The sequence below is a fragment of the Tachysurus vachellii genome, chromosome 26 (assembly GCF_030014155.1).
Source record: "Tachysurus vachellii isolate PV-2020 chromosome 26, HZAU_Pvac_v1, whole genome shotgun sequence".
NCBI lineage: Eukaryota > Metazoa > Chordata > Actinopteri > Siluriformes > Bagridae > Tachysurus > Tachysurus vachellii.
The window spans coordinates 6,952,994-6,978,029 of NC_083485.1; the positions used below are offsets into that span (position 1 = coordinate 6,952,994).

The 25,036-nt window shown below is 41.3% G+C and overlaps 1 protein-coding gene across 4 annotated transcripts in view; it reads right to left on the bottom strand.

Moving 5' to 3' along the window:
• The window catches only part of mcc (MCC regulator of WNT signaling pathway), a 109,557-nt gene that overhangs the window by 21,601 nt on the left and 62,920 nt on the right, over positions 1-25,036 (bottom strand). For all 4 annotated transcript variants that reach the window (XM_060863077.1, XM_060863078.1, XM_060863076.1 and 1 more), the window contains exons 7-9: positions 18,190-18,273; positions 14,733-14,881; positions 2,993-3,133 (exon numbers count right to left, since the gene is read on the bottom strand). In XM_060863077.1, the coding sequence (XP_060719060.1) occupies positions 2,993-3,133; positions 14,733-14,881; positions 18,190-18,273 (374 nt within the window). The remainder of the gene's footprint in view (positions 1-2,992; positions 3,134-14,732; positions 14,882-18,189; positions 18,274-25,036) is intronic.

Sequence of the window (25,036 nt, forward strand, 5' to 3'; positions counted from 1 at the left end):
CCTTCTCACAATGCTTACCAGGAAGGCTGTGGATTGGGTGACCGCAGTCTGGGACAATGCCCATCAAGACCTATGAGACCCACATAGCTCAAGTATGACATTAAGGAACTCCAGTGATTTTTGGATTTCATAAGCTTTTACCACCAATTCATTAGAGGTTACAGCATTGTGGCCACACCTCTAACATCCCAAGAATTTTGAGTGGGGTAACACTGCCTTTGAGTTGCTCAAGGAAAATTCACTACAGCCCCCATCCTCCATCACCGTGACCCCTCTATGCAATTCATGGTTAAAACCTGCTTTTTCCCTCTTTTTTACTTCTTCTGAATTTATAGACAAAGCCCATGCAGTGGTAGGTCAAACTGGTTAATTCCTGCACAGCATGACAGTTTTGCAGGCCTAGTAGTTTGATCTGCTGAGGGAGCTGGTGTGGGATCAGTTCCAGAAGATATGGGGAAGTCTGCCAGGCAACAGATTTACCCCTCTGGCCAACAAGCAGATTGGCAGTGAATTGGCTGTTTAATAGCTGCCATGGTTGTCACAGAGAGGCATCATATTCCTTGCAATATCCAGGAGACAATAGCTTCTAATAGTCACAAGGAGATTGTCTGAACTAAACACATGTAAATCTAAAGGATACATGCTTTCCTTAGAGTTAGGTGGTGACAGATGCTTCACAGTTGTGATCCCTAACGGAAAGTAGAAGAAGAAGATGATCCTACAGTGTTGGTCTATGCTTGGTCTATTAGTTCTCTCAGCTGATTAATCTGAAGTAGTTTCAGTCTCTCTTACAGTAAGGTGTGAATTGTGGGCAGGGCTCCCTGCTATAGACTCTAGCATCTGTTTTTAATAACCCCAATTTTTTTAGATTAGATTTTGTCACTGACCAGTACAGGTCCAATGAAATGAAAGTGAAAGTAACATGACATACGGCTAAGTATGGTGACCCATACTCAGAATTCGTTCTCTGCATTTAACCCATCCAAAGTGCACACACATAGCAGTGAACACACACACACCGTGAACACACACCCGGAGCAGTGGGCAGCCATTTATGGGCGCCCGGGGAGCAGTTGGGGGTTCGGTGCCTTGCTCAAGGGCATCTCAGTCGTGGCCGGCCTGAGACTCGAACCCACAACCTTAGGGTTAGGAGTCAAACTCTCTAACCATTTGGCCACGACTTCCCCACAGGTAGATGCAGGTAATATCTAACCAGAAATGCAAATAAAAATGTGTGTATATATATATATATATATATATATATATATATATATATATATATATTTCCCCAATCATATCTTTAATCTTACTTTTGGTTGACCGCAGACTGCACACCCACCTCTTTAGTCATTTCTTACAGAAATAGTTGCTGATAGGAAAGGTGATTTTATCTCGGCTTTAACCTCCAATTAGTCTTTCAATTTTCTGGTGCTAACTGATACCTGGATATCTTTACAGAACTCTAATACACTGACTGCTCTATCCTCTGCCTATGCTTTCTCTCACTCACCACAAGAAAGAGGTGGTCTACTGTAAAGGAGATGGTGCTTCACCTCAAAGTGAAATGTCAAGATCAGAGCCAGCCTTGCAGAAACAAAAGTCAGATAAACAATATTTTGCTGTTATTTAAACAATTTGTTAATCTCAGAATCAGTATTTCTAGTCTGACTTTGAAAAGCATATACAACTAGAATGTACATTTCCTGAAAAAAATGTGAATGGTGCTTGCACGTGGCAAGTTCCCCTCATCGTGCTGAATGTTTTGATATGTCACATGTCCATGTTGTGCTAATTTTTGATTTTCATGTGACGTCATCAGAATAACCGCGAGCAAGTTTCCCTCATTGTTCTGAGTGTTTTGATATGTCTCGTGTCCATGTTGTGGAAATTTTTGATTTTCATGTGACATCACGTGACGTCACGTGACATCAGAATACCCGCGAGCAAATTCCCCTCATTGTTATGAGTGTTTTGATATGTCTCATGTCCATGTTGTGAAATTTTTTTGATTTTCATGTGACATCAGAATACACGTGAGGCACTTCCCCTCATTGTTGACGTGACGTGAATACCCGGTGGGGTGCCAATACTTTTGGACAAAAGTGGCTACTGAGAGTTTGGACATTTCATGTGAATACTGCAGTCATTATGGAATTCTACTTATTAGTATACTGCATAGAACAGTATATGTAATTCTTAATGTTGAATGAACAATAGATGTGTGGAGTTGATAGTTACATGTATTGAGAGTCTCCTTTACATCTACATTCACTAGGAGAACACAGAAGAGAAGCCATGCCTGAGCTCTGCGCACACTGCGTGTGTGAGAGCTTAAAGGAATTTTAGGAATTTCCCATTCATTTCTATGGGATTTTTTTTGCCTGCTTTTTCGTCTGCTGTGTAAACATTGTTTGTTGGATCGCTTATAAAAGTCATAACACACCTCTCCTCAATGAGATTTAACACCCCATTCATGGGTCTAGGACAAAAGCTGCGGGACAAGTTACGTGCCGAAGTTTTGTCCGGCACAATAACAAGAATGTTGCTTTGCAAGCATAAGTATCCAAGATAATAAGAATGTTGCTTTGCAAGCACCATTAATTAGTAAAAAAAAATGCACACAAAGTTTTGTATTACATACATACACTTATTGCATATACAAAGCAGCCACATCATGTCAGAAGAAGAATTTTCTCATGATACACACTTGTGTGTTTTATTGACTAAGCCCATCTGTATGCATAATGAAGCCTTTCAGAGAGCAGGTTCAATGTGCTCAGTCCACACTCTTACATATCTCAATCAACAGCCAGTTGCAGATTTTTTTCCTACATAAATTACAGATTAAGTAACCTACACCATACAGGCTTTTCACAAGTATGAGTCTATGAATGCTTAGAGTCTCATTGCAACTAGCAATAACACTCTAGTAATGGTATGACCCAGTGTTGGGCAGAAGGCTGATTATAACTGTGTGCTTGTGTGCTTATACCTGTAATGTAAAGCCAGGCGCAGAGCTGTAGCATTGGACTCATATTTGCCCATCAGCATGCTCATCCTCTCTGCATTGTTCTTACATTCCTCCAGTGTGATGGTTAATAGATCATTCTGGGACTTAAGGTGTTCAATTCGACTGCAGAGACAAACAATAAATAATACATCTATTACTGATCAATATGATCAAACTATGAAAAAGCCTTTAGTAGATTCCCCTGGCATTGTGCTCAATTTAGTAAAATGCGAATGTAATCTAGATTTTAAGTTTGGTCGTTACAGAGTAGTGTTAATTTCGTCAGACGAGACGAAATATGTTCGTCAACAACCTTTTTTTTCATGACTAAGACGAGACGATGACAAGACTGCACCACTGTCCAAAAACGCTGACTAAGACTAAATTAAAAAGACGAGACAAAAATGTTTTGTATAAAATAAAAACTAAGATAAAATCTCTCTTAATTTTCGTCTACAATTGTCTCTGCTTTTTCATCAGCTGTTACGCCTTTAAAATATTCAGAACGAGTTTGCGGCTTCGCGCTGTTTAGTGTGTGCGTAGAAAGAATTCGTCCACACGCCGCTCAAAAAAAAAAAATCCTGAGTGCAAGTCCACCCTAGGTCTAGGCAGGCTTTTTGTGTTAAATTATGTTTCCTGTCGCTGTGCAGGCTCTTTTATTGTACATGACAGCTTATGTATCGATGACCGGTCTTTGCATTACGATTAAAAGCAGTATCAATAAAGTAAAAATGTGATGTGCAGTCAAGTTCGAGTGTATGCACTGTTTAAACGAGTGTTCTCAACTTCTCACTTTTGTGATTTGCGGACTGTAAATAGGTTGTATTTTAGGCCCACAGTAAAGTAGGCCTATTCTTTTCAGTTTTTCTGAGTATATTTATTTTATTTCTGATTTGCACAGAAACATGAGACACAAGGCAACCAAAACAGTTTTAAAAACCTTTGTAACTTGTCAGTCGGAGTCTGTTGGGCCCCCGCTTTTGAATTGTGCTAGTTAAAATAAATTACTCTTCAGAACAGGTTAATCATTTGTGAATGTGTCTCCTAAATCAGAAATTGAAAACCAGACACGTTTAACATTTGCATTCAACAAAAATCATTCAACAAAAATCATTCAACAAATGTATTTTGTCAGGTAATTATGTCATTTAACCAATGTTTGAGATATGTGAAACACTTTTTTACTGAAATGTTTATCAGTAATAATGTGTTATTTTTAAAGACTACAATTTTTTGACTAAAACTAGACTAAAATTAAAAGACTTTTAGTCGACTAAAACTTGACTAAGATACCTTGAGTTTTCTTTTGACTAAAACTAGACTAAAATGACGAGACTTTTAGTCGACTAAAACTTGACTAACAAAAAAAGATATGTGAATGACTAAATATGACTAAAACTAACAAGGACATTTGGCACAAGACTAAGACTAAATTAAAAATAGGTGACGAAATTTACACTATTTACAGAGACCAAAAACAAAAAGTATGAATACACTTAAAATATCTAAACAGAGGATACAGCCACACTAACAAAATGTACTCACAATATCCCTGCTTGATATAGATATAGGCAAGAATACAACACATATGCAATTGGTACAAAGTACGTTTTTTTCTTTATTATACCCTAAACCTGAGGATTAATTAGAGGATTATGTGTAATTACACAGCAGCAGGAAATGGCATCAGTGTTTGGCAAGTGAAGTGAATCATAAACTTTTCTGTTGCACTGAGAGGCTTACTGTATATGAGTTAGTCAGTCTTAGTTGTTTTTATAAATGTGTGGTGTCATTATGCTCTGTTCCTCAGAACAAAGCACCAATATGTTACTTATAATATAGTTTGTAATTAATCACAGGCTTTAGGGTGTAAACTTTTGTTGACAATGCTAGACTATTAATCAAGGTAATTAATCAAGATAAACTTGGTAATTCCAGCTTTCAAACTGTTTTTAGGAACTCTGCTAGATAATTGCATACATTCTACATAAACATTCTTTCTGGAAATTTACAGAGATATGTGTCTAATTGGAAGGATCACATACAGCAACTAAGTCACTAATAAACTCACTTCCAGCTAAAAAAAACTTGTGTGAGGGAGTTGCCAGGAAAATTCCCCTTATCCAGTGATCCAATATCTTCATATTTTTTATACAGCTGAGCAATTGAGGGTTAAGGGCTTTGCTCAGGGGCCCAACAGTGGCAGATTGGTGGACCTGGGATCGAACTCACAACCTTCCAATTGGTAGCCCAAAACCTTAACCACTAAGCTACCAAATGCCCCCTCATGTGGGGCTACTATTGATGAGCCCAAGCCCAAGCCGTCTGAACGAACTGACCCTACATCGATCCACACTCCACCATCAAACCCTGGCTTGCTGGGTGAATCCTACATGAGGCCAGAATATCCAAAGTGCCCACTGTGACTGATAAAGTAAACAGGGTCAGGGCCGACAGGAATGATTCTCTAACCCTGTTTCTGTTGTGTTTCACCAGGTTATGTGGGAGGTGGTTTTCAGGGAAGAACAAAATGAAATGACTAACACTGTTGTGGCCAGGGGCAAAAGATTTGAAATTTTCGGTCTACAGTGCCCCCATTGTCAGTGCATGGCCCTCAAGAAGCTATTGCCTGCATCTTTTATCCTGCTCCACATCATCAGCACCCTTTTCAAGCATGTCAGCATGTATATTTACAAAGTCAGCCCGGGGGTATTAATACATCCTTGTGATTGTTGACTATGCCACCAATTACCACAAGGTGGTTCTACTTTCGAAAGGCCACCTCGTGTAGCATCGCTGATGCTCCTGTTTAGTCATGTGGGGATCCCCAAGGACATCCTAATTGACCAGGGTACACCTTTTACATTACATCTCATGGTTGATCTGTATTGGTTCTTGCAGGTGAAGCACCTGAGCAGGTCTCTCTACCATCCCCAGACCAACAGGGACATCAAGAGATTTAAACAGACACTAAAGAGGATGCTTTGGAAGGTGGTAACTGAGGAAGGAAAGAACTGGGCCCTCCTCTCCCCATGTCCTCTTTGCCATCTGAGAAATCCCCTTCTGCCTCCATCAGCTTCACCCCTTTTAAACTCCTTCTTAGATGACAATCAAGCAGAACAGAACGCTCATTCAAGGAGAAACTTCTCCAAGAGCATGATCCGTGTCCTGCCCAGCTCAGTGTATTGAATCAAATGTTGTGCTCAAAATCAGGTTATAGTAATAAGTAAATTTGGGGCTGATTGTTCTCTTTGTTATTTCATGTAAACTTCGGGAACTGTAGGGAGGTGGGTGCCATTTTTATTTTGTAAATCCTTGTTTTCTCCTGTTTTGTGTTAGCTAGGGAGTGAGTTCAGATAATCTGTTATTTCTTTTAATTTGTGTTCTAGTTTATCAAGATTTCAACTCCCCAGGCAGTGGACTTTTTGTTTGTTATTTTGGTGTTGACCCCTCCTGAAGTTTTGTTTCCCTCCTAAGTTGAACTCTCCTTATTTACACCTTGTTATACTCTCATGTTTAAATAAGATTGAATACAGAACGTTGTTGTTGTGGTGCTGTGGCAGGGTCCTGGTTATGCTCTTTCCTCTTTTTAATGTGTTATGTCCTAAAACCCCTAGATGCATGAGATACGCGTGGGACGTAACAAATATTTATTGTAATATATCTGTTTTACCTTTGAACTATGAAAGTTTCATCCAAATTTTTAATAACAAAATATGGGGGAAACAGACTGCACTGGCAACATTGAAATGTGGTTTCCAGTGCATTGATTTCCATTCAGAACAAGGGCAAATATTTTAACAGATAATAATGTTGTCCCTAATAATAATTCACCCTAATAATGTTGGGTGCAAATGTTTCCCTTATATATTTATGTGACTTCTGAGAAAAGCATTATGATGAATTCCAATGTGTATATATGCTCAGAGTCAGTCAAATGCATCTCATTGTATGGTGTTTCAATGCAAATTGCTGGGCAGAGCTTCACGATGTAGATGAATAATGACCCAAAGCATACCTAGAAAGCAACCTACAATTTTTTAAGGCAAATATTTGGAAAGGCAGAGTAAATCACCTTACTTGAATCCAGTTAACATGCATGCCATTTTAATTTCACTTTTACTGTAGCAGACAGATGAAATAAAAATAGATTCTCAGGGTAAAATAATGCTCTGTGGAATAAGTGAATTCTGAGACTCAGGTACATTACTAGCATTGCTGTACAACTTTAAATCGGAACCAGTTGGTATATACTGATGCCAGTGAAACCCCCATGTTCTTATTGTAAAAGGTTAAGGAAACTTTTATCAGTTCAAAATTAAAACAGAGATAGATTATATTTGTTATAAATAAAACAGAGCAAGATTCTCATTAATCATGTATTTCAAAACAATTAAGATGTAATTGTAAGATAGTTTATTTAATATACTGGGCAAATTTTCTTCCCACCAGTACCAGATAACCCAGTTCTCTCAGTCTGCTAGTGTGACTGCCTGAATTAATAATGAATAATGTGAATACATTAATAATGTTTTTTCATATACACAAAAACAGCAGAATGGTGCAATTGCAGGCTGAGAAAATGTTGAAAGTATGAAGTCACAAGAAAATATTACTTTTAATATAGTTGTACACAGTTGTTTAAATATATAGTGGCAGAGACTAGAATCCAAGAATCCATATGCAAGACGAAGCATAGTCACAAAAAACAGGCAAGAGAGATCAGTATTCGTGAGAGCAGTCAGAGTGGCAAACAATATTAAAGGGGCAAAGACAGAACATAAATCCAAAGATACAAAGGCAAGGTTCAAACACAGATAATTCAATGTGAGCGATGATAAAAGGCTTGGTATGCAGATGAACTAATGATACTTCACATTGAATGTGCCTTGCTGTTCTTGGTCCAGGTCGGTACGAAACAGTGAAACTGTTTCGAATTGTGGGCAGGGCTTACTCATTTAAATTGAAGGCTCTCGGTTTGTATCTCTCTATATCACATTGTAACATAAGTGTCTAGTACTGTTTGACATATTCTACCACACCTTAAATCTCACTCTTAAAGGTCACAATCCCAGTAACCTCATCTAACCTCCTCTGTTGTGTAAGTCTCAAATAGTGGTGGTAGGTGGGCTCTGGAATTGTCAGTCTGCTGTAAAGAAAGCTGATTTTATCTCTGCTTTAACTTCCCATTACTCCTTTGATTTTCTTGCACTAACAGAAACCTGGATATCCCCATAGAACACTGCTACACCAGCAGCTTTATCCTCTGCTTATGCTTTCTCTCACTCACCACAAGAAACGGGCAGGGGTGGTGGTACAGGTTTACTGTTGTCAAAGAGATGGTACTTTACACCTCTTCTCTTGTCTCATTTAATCATCTCCTCTTTCGAATTCCATGCCATTTCAGTCACATCTCCAATCAACCTTATTATCATTGTTGTGTACCGCCCTCCTGGTCCCCTAGGAGACCTCCTGGAAGAAATGGACACATTGCTTAGTACTTTCCCTTCCGATAGCTCCCCTCTGACAGTGCTTGGTGATTTCAACCTCCCCTCTGATAAGCTTCAATCTTCCCTCCTGACTCTTCTCGACTCATTTGCGCTGACACTCAACAGCTACATCCCCACACACAAAGGAGGCAATGTCCTGGACCTGGTTTTTAGCCATCGTTTTCCAGCTACAGACATGATTGTTACCCCTCTACACATCTCCGATCATCACCTGGTATCCTTCACCATCACTCTCCCTATCCTACCTAAAAATACCTCTCACCCCCTCGCTCTTACCCGCCACAACCTGTCTCCTCTTCTTCTGTAGCTTCTGGCACTCTTTCTTCTCTTCCTGATCCTGAGTCTTTTTCCTCACTACCCTTGGACTCGGCCACAGATACTTTCCTCTCATCTCTTTCCTCAACTATGGACTTTCTCTGCCCTATGTCCACTAAACCCAAGAAAAATTCTTGTTCTGCTCCTTGGCTTTCAGATGTGCTGCGCAGCAGAGAGAAAGTGGAAAATCACAACTTGATGCAGATCTTGATTCTTACTGAACACTCCTGGCCAAGTTCTCCTCAAATGTGACTTCTGCCAAGACTTCCTTCTACAAGGAAAAGCTTGAAGCTTCATCACACGACCCTCGGAAGCTCCACAACATCATCTCTTCTCTACTCAACCCCCTGGCTCCACCTTCTTCATCCTCCCTGACTGCAGAAGACTTTGCTTCTTTCTATAAGGAGAAGATTGAGGAAATCTGCCGTACCTTCACTTCTGCCCCGACTGCACTTACATCTGCACTTACAACAATATGGATTCCCCTACTCCTTCGCTGTTGAATTTCTCAACTGTAGCAGCAGAAGAGATTTTACAACTCATCCAGTCTTGCAATCGTACCTTGCCCATTGGATCCACTCCCTTCCACTATGCTCCAGACCATCTTGCAAGACCTTCTGCCCTTCATTACCACTATCATCAATAGATCCATAGCATCTAGTCAGGTACCAACTACTTTCAAGAGAGCAAGGTTTATTCCCATCCTGAAGAAACCTGCTCTGGGTTCATCAGACATCAGTAACTACAGACCGGTATCACTTCTCTCATTTCTTTCAAAAATTCTTGAACGCATCTATTATCAATTTTCTATCTATCTCTCACAGAACAACCTCCAAGATCCTAACCAGTCTGTCTTTAAAGCAGCTCAGTCCTCAGAGACAACCCTTTTGGATGTCTCTGAGAAACTACATGCTGCGAGATCAGCCAAACTGTCATCCATCCTTATTCTCCTTGACCATTCAAGCAGTGTTTGATACGGTCAACCACAAGACTCTCTTGTCCACCCTCAGGAGTCTTGGGATTTGCGGATCAGCTTGGGAATGGTTCGCTTCCTACTGGAAGGATGCTCATATCAGGTAACATGGAGGGGAGTGACATCTGCTCCACGCAGACTCTCCACTGGTGTCCCACAGGGCTCAGTACTTGGTCCACTTCTTTTCTCCCTGTATACTCAATCTCTTGGTGAAGTTATTTCCTCACATGGGTTCTCTTACCACTGCTATGCTGATGATACGCAACTTATCTTATCTTTCCCACCCTCAGATACCACAGCTTCTGATCGGATCTCAGCATGTCTGGCAAAAATATCATGGATGACTGCTCATCAGTTAAAGTTCAATCCTAGCAAAAATGAACTGCTGTTCATCCCAGGTAATTCATCCACAGGTCATGATCTGGCTATATCCTTGCACAACGATCTGATCTCCCCTTCAGCCACAGCTCACAACCTTGGGGTAACCATGGACAATCAACTGTCCTTTTCCTCTCATGTTTCTAATGTGACTTGCTCATGTTGCTTTCTTCTCTACAACATTAGAAGGATTCGGCCATTTTTGTCCACACAGGCTGCTCAGGTACTTGTTCAGTCTCTTGTCATTTCAAGACTGCATTACTGCAACGCACTGCTGGCAGGTCTACCTATGAACGCAATTCATCCTCTGCAAAAGATCACGTGTAGCTGCATCAGAAATGCAGCTACACGGCTTGTTTTCAACCTGCCAAAGTTCTCACACACCACGCTGCTGTTGCAATCCCTCCACTGGCTTCTGGTAGCTGCATGCATCAGATTCAAAACATTGATGCTGGCCTACAAAGCCAAAAATGGACCAGCTCCCTCTTATCTCAAAGCCCTCATCACTCCTCGCATTGCCCTCTGATCTACCAGCACTGCTCAACTGGTTCCACCATCTCTCAGGGTAAGAGGCAAGTATACTACAAGACTCTTCTCTGTTCTGGCACCAAGGTGGTGGAATCAACTTTCCCTAGAGGTCCAAACAGCTGAGTCACTGGCTATTTTCAAACAGCGGTTGAAGACCTACTTATTCAGGACACACTTCAACTAGCACTTCTTTCCCTATCTTTTGCATTTATTAAAAAAAAAAAAAAAAGACACACTTTCATTGTAACTTTGAACAATGTTTTAAACTCATGATATCATAAGTATGTAACCTAGTGAACCAGCATTAATGTATCCAATGATAGAGATTTAAGCACTTATGTACGTCGCTCTGGATAAGGGCGTATGCCAAATGCTATAAATGTAAATGTAAAAGTGAAGTAAGTAAAGAACAGTGCCCACTGTGCCTGCATGGGATTGAGTCTCTTGCACTCTTAATGTATTCAAGGTTTTGAAGTTTAGTAAGTACCCCTCTAATCAACGTCTCCATTCGCACAGTGCTTCCTTGATTGATAGTAGTTCCTGGTTTTCCTACATCATCACTGAAGCAAGTTTTCAAGAAAAGCATGATAACCAAGGACAAATGGGTTAGCAGGGGAACACCTCTACGAGTTGACTGTGTATGAGGTTGACTGCGGATCTGGAGTCAACTAGGGCTGGGAAAGAACTCACAGAATCATTATGATGAATGGGCACAGTTAATTGGAAATGTATAGAAGAGGGTATGCTCCCAGTAGTTGTCTGGGTGGAGGGTCTCTCCGGGCATGTGGAGGTGCCCTGCTGCAACCATTCTTCATAGGTTCAGGCATAGAGGGGTTAAGTAGCAGAACTCTGGACCAAGGTTGAGGGGGTTGATAATGTATTAAGTTATCTAGGTGGATGACTGTGTTGATATATTGGGGCAGTGTTGAGTACTCATCATGACATATGGGTTCTGCCTGTAGGGAAGGTTTGAGGCCCCCAGGAAAAGATAGCCTTTTAAACAGAGGCTTTCCAACCTGTTTGAGCTGCCAGTGTGTGGAATTTTAAAGCATACTGACAGGCTGCGGAGGCAGTGCATTGACTTGGTTGTAGCAGCTAAATGACAAGTCCTTACTGGGGATGGGAGTTTAGAAAATACTGAAGTGGCTTGCTTCCTTTTCTTCATTCTCCAGCTAGCACCCTTCCTTTAGTATCTTTTCTGTAATGGTAAAATAAAAGCCTAATATTTTTTTCAACAGAATTCCCTCTATGTGGCTGAGCTTGTAGTGTCAGCATACTCCTTCGTTGTTCCCGTTCGCGGCGCGCACTTGTGACATCATTCCTTAGTCACCAGACTTTTATACTTGGCAGCACTATGTAAGCGCGCCGTTCATGCTGGACTGTTGCCAGATGATCTCTCTTCTGTACATCGCGGTCTGTGAGTCATCCTGTTGCCTCCTGTCTGAAGTTTGCCAGTATTCTCGCTGCTGTCAGCTCCGAGTGTGGTTACCAGGTTGGATTTACTTTTTCCCCTTTTTTGTTTTCTTAAGAGAGTTGCTGCTCTATGCTGCTTGCCTTTTTTCCCAGTTTTTTCTCCCCCGACTCTCTCTCGCTGAATGCTGATATGTAGATTTCCATTGCATTTTACAAATTTTTCCCAATTCTTCAGAGATACTCAAACTTCCCTCTGACTTCCATTTGTCTTTAATATAAGCTGTGTTTACAAGTTTGTCAAAATTCATCATATAACCATGAATTAATCATATTACATGATTGAGACTTAACTACCAATAAGAACACCTTTATCATTCCTGTCACAGCAATTTCTGGTGCTTGTTTATACATCGTTAATACTTGGATTTGTTTTATGCGTTTTCTTTTCTATTCTGGTGTATTCTGCATGTGGGTGAGAGTAGGGAGTATAATACACTTCCGCATACTAAAATTCCTTGGGTTTTAGTGACCATTAGATCAAATATTTTATGGTAGAAATTCCAATCACTACCTATGGTAGCATTCAAAAAATGTCTTAGATTTCCCTCTATTTTTCCTGTTATCTTTACAAATCTTACTTCTTTATCGTTTATATCTGATATATGTTCATAATTCAGTTTTTTAGACACAAGTATGGCCATAGCTCCTTCTGTGGAAAGGGTCTCAGGGGAACAATCTTAATTGACAAAATCTTATAATTACCGTTATAAATTATAACTAGATCATAAAGTCAATGAGATGTCATGCTGTTAATCTCTCTCTTATTGTCTCCCTCAGCCTCTATCTAAACCTTTTCTATATGCTATAAAACAACAAGTGGCAGAAGTTAGGGACTGCAGACCAGAATTGAGAAGACCAAGACTGCAAGACCGCAACCCCTTGATTACACTTTGAGAAAAAGTATTTTTTATTTATATATATTTCTATAGTCTACCATAATAGTATTAGGTATGCTGTTTTTTCAATTATGGCTACCTTTGCTGTTTTTTTAAAGGAAGGATGTATGCTAATTCATAGTTATACATACTTAATAATCCATGCTTCATAATTTGTATGTATATGTCTAGTAGATCAGACATAATGCTCATATTAAAGATTTTGTATTATTATTTTCAACATGCTTAGCACTGTTTTATTATATTGTATACATTTGTAGAAGAGGAATGATTCATGGTATGATTCAAGTTTCTTCCTCATGTCATCCAATGGAGACTTTGCTTGCCACCCTTACCTCTGGCTTGGGACAATAAACTTAAAGGTGGGGTGTAGGTTGTTTGAAAGCCAATGTTGACATTTGAAATCACCAAAACAAACACGCCCCTAGCCCAAATGGGCTCCACCCCTGTATTGATAGCTCCGCCCATATATACATACGCAACCCAGGCAACTAATGGAAAGAAATGTGTCTATCATAGCTGAAGGGAAGAACAATACGATTGCAGATAAACAAACAAGAAAAAATGACACACAAGCATAATCATGCAAAGGTCGGCATATATTAGTTCTGTGAAACAAAGCAAAACCAACGTTACTCACCTATCGAGAAGGAAAAAAGCAACCTCTGTGTCTTAAGTAAAGTTGGCCGCATATTCACAGAATAATATAAACGCTGTTACTACACAAATAACACCTCTTTTATATCGTATTAATGTAGAGAGGCAGCTACAAACCAATTTTTCTCAAAATCAGCTTTCCTTTGTGGTGGACAAAATACACAAGTCTCTATGTGCAGCAGACTGAGAGACAGATTCCAAGGGACCGTCTGCAAAGTGCAAAACCCGAAAAGCAAATACTATAAAAACAGTCAATAACGTCACTGTAATACACTGTACTGTCACCAAATTCAGCTCACACATTATTTGTTGGAAATGTGTTTTACTTTTGGGGGAATTATTTTCATATTAAAATATCATAAAAATTATACAAAAAGACATTTCCCCCAAATAAGTGTTGTAGTATTCGAATCTGTGAATATGCGGCCAACTTTACTTAAGTCCCCCGGCCTCCCATCGCAGGCCTTCCTGCTCCTTCAGTTCTCTCCATCGCTGGAAAGCTGATCCTATATTTACACGGGTCCTACTTCTTGCCTTATCGTAAGCCATTCTTTGCTTTCTTTCTTTGTTTTTATCTGCCATGTCAATGTTTCAACCGCTTTCTGCAAATGTCACACATGCGCACTGAACACTCTCTCCACCCATATTGACAAGACACGCCCCTTTCTGCTCATTGGCTACACGTTTGTTTTGTTTTTGTTTTGTTTGCCCTGACACAACTCAGTTTTCTGAAGCATTTCTCAAACAACGTACACCCCACCTTTAATGTGGTAATGAGGTAATAAACTTTGTGTTTATTTTAGTAGGGTTTACTGACTTTTATAAAAGCTTTTTGTATTAGAAAATCCTTAATCTTTGAAAGCATCTTTGCTTTACTGAAATATTGCTACAGTATTTCATCTGCCTAGGACATCTACACAGTACTGTCCGTGTGCACCTATGTGTGTGTGTTTGTGTGTCTGTGTTTGTGTGTGTGTGAGCATGCCCTGAACCTGTGTAGCCGCTCGGTCTCGACCTCAAACTCCCGGAGTCTGTTATCTGAGATGGCAGAGCCATGAGAATAAAGTGTCTGGAAGATCTCCTGGATGTTAGAGCAGTCCTGCAGAGAGTGTGCCAGATGTTCTTCTACACTACTGGACACCTACACACACACACACACACACACACACATTCATTATTAAAGCATAGAAATAAAACATCTATCATATATCCTTTGTATTACTGTGAACTGGCCAATACTGTATGTCTTCTCCTTTTGTGGGAGTCATTTGTATATGTATTTAATAATTAAATAGCCAGATTATAAAGGACATGCCCTGTTAGATTTACATTCATTAGCTACAAATTTTGATCATTCTTAATTATTATGACCCAAGCTTTCCCAGCAAGAACATCTGCATCATACTGTCTATGCTGGCTTGCCTTCCTCCTGTAGTGCATCCTGTTGACATTTCTTCCCCAGGTAAGTGATGAATGTGATAGGATCTGATGAATATTTGCAGAGAGAACCAGCCAGATGCTGCAAAAACATCATGCACCCCTGGCTAGTTCACTGGACAATGCTACACTAATATTGGAGTGAGCCCTAATACCCAGAGGTGAAGCCGTACCACGTGCCTCGAAGTATAAGGCAACAGCATTTAAAACCCAGAAGAGAGCTGTGGTAACCAAAGCAGATAAAGAAGTGATCTTCTTACAGATCACAGACTTATCTGAGCAGTAGATGTAGGTCCTAAGCACCTGAACTGGGCACAGTCAGTGTTGTCTTTCTTAGACAGATAGAAGGTCCCTTCAGACAGGAATCTCTCAAGAAGCGTGTTGAGGAGCGATTAAGGGAGTGTGAAAACCACACACAGGTGGTCCAGCAAAGTGTCACCAATAATAGGTGGTCTTGGTCATAGTGCACCCTGGCTAGGACTCCTGAGAACAGATCTATAAGGGAAAAGGCATAGAGATGGAGCCTCGGTCACAACTGCACTATGGCATCCATTCCGAAAGAAGATGGAGGTATGAGGGCAAACCAGAGGGGAGTCTTTGGAGGCAAACAAGTCTACTTCCACATTCTTCCATATGGCCTTCACAATCAAAGGGTGGAGCAGCCACTGCCTGGGCTTCAGCCTCTGCCTCAACAGGAAGTCTGGTCCCCAGTATGAATGCCCTGTAATGTATACTGAACTCAGACAGAGTTATTTGGTATTTGCCCACAGAAGGGCAAGCCTGAAAAGGAAACAAAAATGCAACCTGCTTTGGTGATCTATATAGGAGACCACCATGGTATTGTCCCTTCTGACCAATACAGGTTAGCCCCTGAGCTGTGGGAGAAAGTGTTTCAATGCCAGAAACACGGTGTTATGCGAAAACGGAGGCAGAAGCCGAAGTGGCCGTAAACAAAGTTTCACGGAAGACAAATGCCTGCGACACACGCAGGAATAATCCGGTGGTGCGCTCTAGGGGCGCGGCCCACAATGTCCGGAACTGACGGGAGGCAGTTCGTGAGAGCCAGGGAAAGTGCGCGCTCAGGAGAAGCGCGGCGCTGGGCTGGATACGGGATAAAGTCCTCCACTAGGCGTAACATCGGATGCTAGACCGACAATAAAGGATGGGGAGCGTGTGTGACGTGAGTGTTTATATAGGCGGTGAAATGAGTGCGTAGATGAGTGTCCGGTGTGTGTAGTTAGTATGCTGGCGAGGAGCTTCTAGTGGGCGGGGCACGCACGGGAGACGTAGCAGCGTGCTCCCTGACACACGGCCCTATAAGTGGGATAAACATACTATTCTTGGGGGTCAACCTGAGCCCCAAACCTTTATATCCTCAGAGTACGATTCTGAGTCAACTCAGAGTTGCGTTGATTTAAACTTGGACAAAGCCCCTATCCCTTTTGGGTACTATAAATAATGGCAGTAAATACTGTCTCTCTTTGGAATAGGGAAACATCTTCTATAGTCCCTTTGTCCAAGAGAGAGAGCAAAGGTCCTGCTGCAGGTGTAGGATATGACTGAAATGCACCACAGTGTACAACTCACTTTTAAAATGAGGGGGCTGGAAGGCAAATCAGATTATCCTTTTTATGGTATCTGTAACCCATTAAAATACATTTGACAGAAGTTGCCCAATGATCTGAAAGAAGTGCCATTCAGCCTCACCAACCTAGGCGGATGTGTAGCACTTCAGCTAGCACTTCTTTCCTTATCTTGTGCATGTGTAACACTTCTTTTGCATTAAAAAAAAAAAAAAACACCTTCGACACTTTTTCATTGTAACTTTGAACAACATGTTTTAAACTCATGGTATCTTAAGTATGTAACTTAGTGAGCCAGCATTAATGTATTCAATGTTAGAGATTTAAGCACTTATGTACTGTATGTCGCTCTGGATAAGGGCATCTGCCAAATGCTGTAAATGTAAAATGTTTACATTTGGCAGTCCTTGAGGAAATTATGTAAATCAGGTTACCATACCCTGGACATGGCTGTCTATAATTGTGCTGCCCAGCCCCCCTTTTGTGAAGGGGGGCATTAGCAGCCACACTTGTCTTCTGCATCTGTCTATGGGAGCTAAGCTGCAGTTGGGAGTGACTGATCTATGACCCTGGCTCTCAGATACAGTAAGGGATTAGTTCTTTGAATGCCAGTGACTGACATTTAGAATCCAGGTACCTGTCAATGTCATAATTAACAGCATTGCCAAACAGGCCTTCAGGGAAAACCAGGTGTCCAGGATCTTGTCTTTCTATTTTATCCTTGTAAGATTAAACTACATTTGCCAATATATGACAACCATAGCTGGCATGGTGAAAGTATTGGGCCATCTGCTTGATGGCATGGAAGGCTAGGTCTGTGGCCCAGTGGAGGTCAAATATTGCCTCAGGGTCTAATCCCTCCCCCTTATCCAGGTAGCTCAGCGGGTCAGCATGGTAGGACTGAAAAACCAGCATGGTGTGTAGGGACACACCAGCCTGACATGCCACCCTGTCTTGCCTACAGAGGCAGAAGGGGTCTAGACAGCCTGAAGCTTATAAAGCTTAGAATGAACAACCATCCCATTCTCTTTACAATGGCATCAAACTCCTCTCTTATTTTAGACTGGAACACAACCCTTCTTTCTCTTTAGTCTGGCACCCAACCCCACTCTGTTTAGTATGGGATCCAACTCCTCTATCCTATTGACCTTAACCCTGTTTTTCCTTAGATTGGCATGAATCTTCTCTCTTCATACAAAAGCATTCAATCACTCTTTCTTTTAGACTGGTATCCCATTCCATCCCTTTAGACTGGCTACAAACTCTCTCCCCTTTGGAGAGGTTCCCATCAAAAGTGTACTCTCTACCTATCTCCTAAACACAAGATTATAAAGAAAACATATCAGTCAAATCATTTCTTTCATATAATTGGTAGCCAACCCTTAGCTCCCTTTCATCTGGCACCCTAACCCTCTCCTTTTCCCCTTACCCCAATATTGGTAATATCTGAGACTTGCTTGGCTCGTTCCAATGACTCTGACTGTGTTTTGGAAAGCTTTACTCTCTCAGCCACCTGCAAAACATCAAAACAAACAAGATAAATAATAAAATAATGCATTTAAAATGGCCTAAAAAGTCAGATTCAAACAATATAGTTATTTTACCATTTTTAATGTTAACCACAATATACAGAAGTTGAATTTAAATATAGTTCCCAAAAATATTGGAATGACAAGATCACTTTTTTGTTTCACAATTCTTCTGTTACACTCAAAGAACGTGGGTTTGAGATCAAAAGATTAATATGATACTATATATCAGAATTTCAGCTTTCTGTTCCTGACATTTGCATGTAGATGTGTTAAGAAAATGGCAAATGTATGTGCAAATGTCTAGAAACAGATGAAGACAGCAAACAGATGAAATTCACTTGGATCCTAATTTTTAGCTCATATTCAGTCAAAGGTACATAATTATTTGGCAAATGTTCAGCTTGTCTATTGTGTTAGATGCAGAATGTTTAGTAACACTACATCTTTTTCTTCTTTTTCTTTTGGCTTTTCCCGTTAGGAGTTGCAACAGTGAAACATCTGTTTCCACCTAACTCTATCCTCTGCATCTTCTACTCTCGCACCAATTAAATTAATGTCCTCTTTTAACACATCCATATATCTCCTCTTTGGACTTAAACTACCTCCATCATTACCAGCAATTTTACTTTTAAGATTGACCCTGCAGAAATCGACCAGACAACTGATCACTTACAGTCAGTCAAAGTTTCGCTACATCCTAGATAATGTACCTTCACATACAAAATAACTAATTAGAGAGAAAAAATAGCACCCTGGTATAATGATCATCCTTAAAACAGACCACTAGTTAATTAAAATGTATATGTAGTCAACGTAAAATGGAGTAACAAGATCACAAACCTGCAGCCACCAGAGGGAACCCTCGCTGGAATTTCCACTTCCAGTTTGTGAAGATTTACATCTGGATAATACTTCCATATTTACAAACATTTAAACCGTGCTCACGATATGCTAAGACATGTGTCGTCAGGTCAAACCCTGCATAATCAAGATGTTTGTTGTTTGCTCTGTTCTTGCCTGTGTAGGTGTTTGGTTTTACACCTTTTCTGTTTCGCCCCTATCAGATTGTTTGCATTATGGACTGATATTATCGTTGCTGAACACTTTGGCCTGCCCTTTTGCTACCAACAGATGAAATGGCGGTGCAGCAGTAATATCCAATATAATGATGGTACATGGACACATGGACACCAGAGACAGCAATGTTTATGTATACGACTGCCACAGGTTATTACGGCACAGAAAACATGCAAAAACCAACCTGCACAATGATGTGTTGGAAAAGCTTTGTGACTGCAGCCTGCTGTGGAGACCAGGCCTCTAGTCCTCGGTGTTGCCTGATGCCAGTGGTATAGGAGAGGGCATGCCGAAAGCGGTGCTCAAGGAAGTGGAAGTGAGGTAAGCGGGCGGGTGCCCATGCTAAGCTAAAGACAAACTCTAGCTGGCTGCAAACTCAGACCACATCTCTGTTATGCTTATACAGATCTCAAATATAAATATCTCAAATACAGACCACTCGTCAGATGCTCTAAACTGGTTCCTAAGCAGGTGAAAACCTGGCCAGCAGGAGCCACCTCTGCTCTTCAGGACTGTTTAGAGTGCACTGACTGGAACATCTTCATGGAGGCAACCAACAGCAATTCCTTCAACTTAGAGGAATACATTTAATTAGAGACCAGCTACATCAGCAAGTGTATTGATAATGTGAGCGTCTCCAAGACCATCATCACACGCTCCACCAGAAGCTGTGGATGACCGCTAAGGTGTATGCAAAGCAGGGAACAGGACGGCCCTAAGAACAGCAAATGCCAAACTGTCCAGGGCTATCAGAGAAGCAAAGCATGCACATGCCCAGACAATTAGCCACTTCCAGGACAGTGGAGACACTCAGTGCATGTGGCAGGGCATCCAGGTAATCACGAACTAAAAGATAGCTTCACCTGCCTGTGACAGTGATGCCTCCCTCTTTGATGTGCTGAACAAGTTTTACACTCCTTTTGAGATGCATAACAACGTGACAGCAAGTAAGACCATCCCTCCCCAACAGCCAGGTGGCTGAGGTAAGGAGAACTCTATGCAGAGTTAACCCAGAGGTATTGCATTTGTGTATTGTCTTGAAGTGTTTTGTCTTTTTTCATTGCACTGTTTGCAGTAGTTGCACAAATGCATTTTATGTGGCTAGGACTAACTTACTAAGGCCCTTAGCTTTGTGCTGCTGTGTTTAGCTCTGTTTTTGTTCTATGTAGCACCATGGTCCTGGAGAAACATTGTCTCATTTTTCTATATACTGCTTCATCTATAAATGGTTGAAATGACAATAAAAGCTTCTTGAATTGGACTGTTTGCTCAATTCCTTATTAAAGTCATTCTGCTTTGCAGGACATGAATCCTGCTCAGCATTCATTACAGGCTACTTTGCCGATTTATGTGGATCCAGCAAACCCCATGCAGCTCTAGATTTTGCTGCTGCAGTGTGGGACAATGACACACAAATACAGACTTCCTATGTCTATTTTGTAGAGGCAATTAGTGACATATTCAAGTATCATGTGAGAGGTCAAGGTATGGCAGAACAGCACCTCCAGTTTCGTCAATGGGTCAATTCAGCAGCCAATTACTCACAGCTCAATTACACAAAGTAGGTGGAATGATCCAACGGTGTTTAGGGAGGGTCTCAACCACTCTCTTCAGATTAAATTCACCTGTCGGGATGAGGACCTCATGAGGACCCTGACCCCAAACTTCCCTTCATAATCAAAGTAGATGCTTCTTGCTTTGGGATAGGAGTTGTGCAGGAACTCCTATCCATTAAGGAGGCACTCAACGAGTGGAGACACTGGATGGAAGGGGCACATCACCAATTTCATGTTCTAACAGATCACAAAAACCTGGAATACATAAAGAGCACCAAAACCCCAGGCAGGCATGGTGGGTCCTGTTCTTCACACACTTCTACTTCAGTTTCCTACTTACCAGGGACAAAGAACAGCAAGGCTGATGCTCTCTCTTATCGTCATGACCTAGGGAATACACGGCACCAAACCCATTCTCCCACTGACCGCCATTGTGTCACCTATACAGCTGGCCAGGACTGCAGTGGACAGCTGGTTTCCCCAAAGCACCAAGGTCAGGAAGAGCCCCAACACCCATTTCCAGAGAGACGTATGGCAACAACGCATGAAAACAAACCGTAGAAGATGCCCAAACATGCAATATTTGCCAGGACAGAGGATCACATCTGGATTCTACTACCAGATTTACAAACAAATAAACCATGCTCATGCTACACTAAGATGCAAAGTATCTTTAGTTTACCCGTTTTACTAAGCCATTTGTTGTTTGCTCTGTTCTTGGCTGTGTATGATCCGTTTTCTGTATCTTGGATTTACACATTTTCTGTTTTGCCCCTGTCGGATTGTTTGCATTAAGAACTGGTATTGTTGTTGCCAAAACCTTTGTTTATGCACTTTTGCGACTGTATTGGATTGTTTGCTTGATTCCTTATTAAGTCATTCTGTTTTGCCACACATGGATCCTGCTAAGCATTAATTACAACAGATAGTATTTCAAGTAGCTGTAATGGTTCCCACTGCTCTTCCAACTCCACACCATTAGAAGGAACTATTGCCTGAATTGAGCGTTTCCCAATTGAAGGCTACTTTTTAATATGACTTATAAGCCATGCTTACGCCACTGACTCACAGCTCCTAGCCCTTAAGGTTAGCGGCCTTCCATTGACAGCTCACGGCGCTGCAAGCCACCAACACCACGATACATACATATATATATATATACATATATATATGTATATAGATATGTATAGATATGTATATATATATATATATATATATATATATATATATATATATATATATATATATATATATATGTATACATATATATACACATATATATGTATACATATACATACATAATATATATATATATATATATATATATATATATATATATACACATACATATATATATATATACATACATACACACACACACAGCATCATTGTTTGTGGTGAAAGTCGACACTTGTATTTATGGAATCCTCTCTCAATATCGTCTTAATGGCATTGTGATCCTGGCAAACTTTTATCTTGTGCATATTTTTCCAGGAAATAACAAAGAAGTGAGAAATTGAAAGCTGCTGTCCATCAAGGTGGCAACAGAGGACTGGAACTCTTGGATCAACAATCAACTGATCAATGTCAGTCTCACCTTGGGATACCATCTCCAATCGAATAGCCAGGCTGAGCAGGTTTGATATTTGCAAACCTATTGCAGCAGGGAAAAGCTCCTCTGAAAACAGCATCTCTGGAAAATTAATTGGATCACTTGTCTACTGTCAGGACTCAGCCCGGAATTTTGGCCATGTGTGTTTGTTTATGTTCCGTGTCACGTGTCTGTCACCTGTTCCCTATTGTCAATTGTCATGTCTATTTAACCGTGCCATGTTGTCATTGTTGCTGTTTTGTGTTTATTATGTATTAAACCCTGTTTATTTGAAGCTATCCTGTATCTGGGTCTGTCTTCCTCCTCCCGGTGTGACAGAATGATTCCACCCAAATTCGGACCCAGCAGGATAGCTTCCAGCCTGGACCGGCTTATTAGGAGCATATTTATTTTTTTCCTCCTCCTGGACTGTTCCTCCAGTCTTCCAGACATTTTGCTTTTTTCAATAACATCATTCCGCATTTTATTCGGTGAGGGACACCGCTTCACTTCCGGTTCCCAGAGGAGGACATCACCTCACTTCTGTTCCACGGACGATGTCACCATCCCGATTTTGCCCCTTTATTTTTTGGTGCCCTGTGGCATCGCAACGCACCTGTTCCGGTGGGGGATGTTGCTCCACTTCCGGTTCCCAGAGGAGGATGTCGTCTCACTTCTGTTTCCACACTCCCTCACTCCTACTCTGGTCTTCGAGAAATGGTCTGGCCACGATGTGTCAGGGGTTGTGTTCGGGCCTTCAGCTCGGCTGTGGACGTCACTCGGCCCTTCAGCTCGGCTGTGGACGTTCCTCGGCCCTTCAGCTCGGCTGTGGATGTCGCTTGGCCCTTTAGCTTGGCTGTGGACGTCGCTCTGCCCTCTCTGGCTGCGCCGCCATGTGCCTTCCCCCCATATGCCTCACCGTGTGCCTTACTCCCCCCATCTGCCTCGCCATGTGCCTTGCTCCCCCATATGCCTCGCTGTGTGCCTTGCTCCCCCATCTGCCTGGCTGTGTGCCTTGCTCCCCCATCTGCCTTGCCATGTGCTTTGCCCCCCCGGACCTCGTCGAGATTGTTATTAAGACGGGATCGAGCCACGCCTCGAGGGGGGAACTGTCAGGACTCAGCCCGGACTTTTGGCCATGGGCATTTGTTTATGTTCCGTGTCAAGTGTCTGCCCTGTTTAGTTGTCATAATTGTTCCTGTTTTGTGTTTATTAGTTATTAAACCCTGTTTATCTGAAGCTATCCTGTATCTGGGTCTGTCTTCCTCCTCCTGGTGTGACTTCTACAGACCTAAACTTGTTCCAATGCATGACGGAACAATGCTGGAATAGTCCCTTCTACTTCAGTGGTCGGGGAAAACGGCGAATGTGCTTGCCAGCAATGAGTGCGCACAGTAGAGAGGTGTGAAAGTCCTAACAAGAACCAGAAGAAATTAACAGATCAATCCTATCTAATCCACACAGCATTGGCTTCCAGTCAACTTTCGTGTTGATTGTATAATACTACTACCGAACTATAAAGCACTTAAAGGTAGGGTCTCCCATTTTTGAAAGCCAATGTTGACATTTGAATTCACCAAAACAAGCACATCCCAAACCCAAATGGGTCCCACCCCTGTATTGATAGCGCCGCCCACACATACATACGTACCCAGGCAACTAATGGAAAGAAATGTATCTATCATAGCTGAAGGGAAGAACAATACGATTGCAGATAAACAAACAAGCAAAAATGACACACAAGCATAATCAAGCAAAGGACAGCATATATTAGTTCTGTGAAACAAAGCAAAACCAACGTTACTCACCTATCGAGAAGGAAAAAAGCAACCTCGGCATTTTAGTAAAGTTGGCGATATAGTAATATTCACAGATTCGAGTTTCCCGAGTCAATAACTCCTGAGCTAAACGCTGTTACTAGCAAAACGCGGTTGTAGCTGCCTCTCTACATTACTACGATAGAAAAAAGGTGTTATTTGTGTAGTAACAGCGTTTAGCGCAGGGGCCTGTTTCAGAAAGGAGGTTAAGTGAAAACTCTGAGTAAGTTAACCCTGAAATGAGGGAAACTCTGGGTTTTCCGTTTCAGAAAGGGAGGTGTGTTAAACCTGAGAAAGCAGGTTAAGTTAAGCCCATTTCTGAAAGAGGGGTAACTTATACTCAGAGTCAGTTACCATAGTAACTTACTCTGTGAACCTAACCTGGTCGGGAGCAGGTTTTCTTCAGTAAAATCAGAGTTTCTTCCGGTCTCCTCCCCTTGTTTAAAGAGGAAGCGATGTTTAAACACCTCATTCATTGTACACATTTCAGTTACACAAAGAGTATCTAAGGGAATGAAATGTCCTTTTATGGACTATCCTGTTGATGAAGAGGCTGTATTAATTCGTTGGGAGTTACATTTACATCAGGAGAGGACTTTGAGGCCCAGAGTGGATTTTTTGTCATATCCCTATGCATTTTTATTTGAGCGGTACCGTTTTTCTTTACAGTCAATAAGATACATCCATAATCTCATCTCATTAC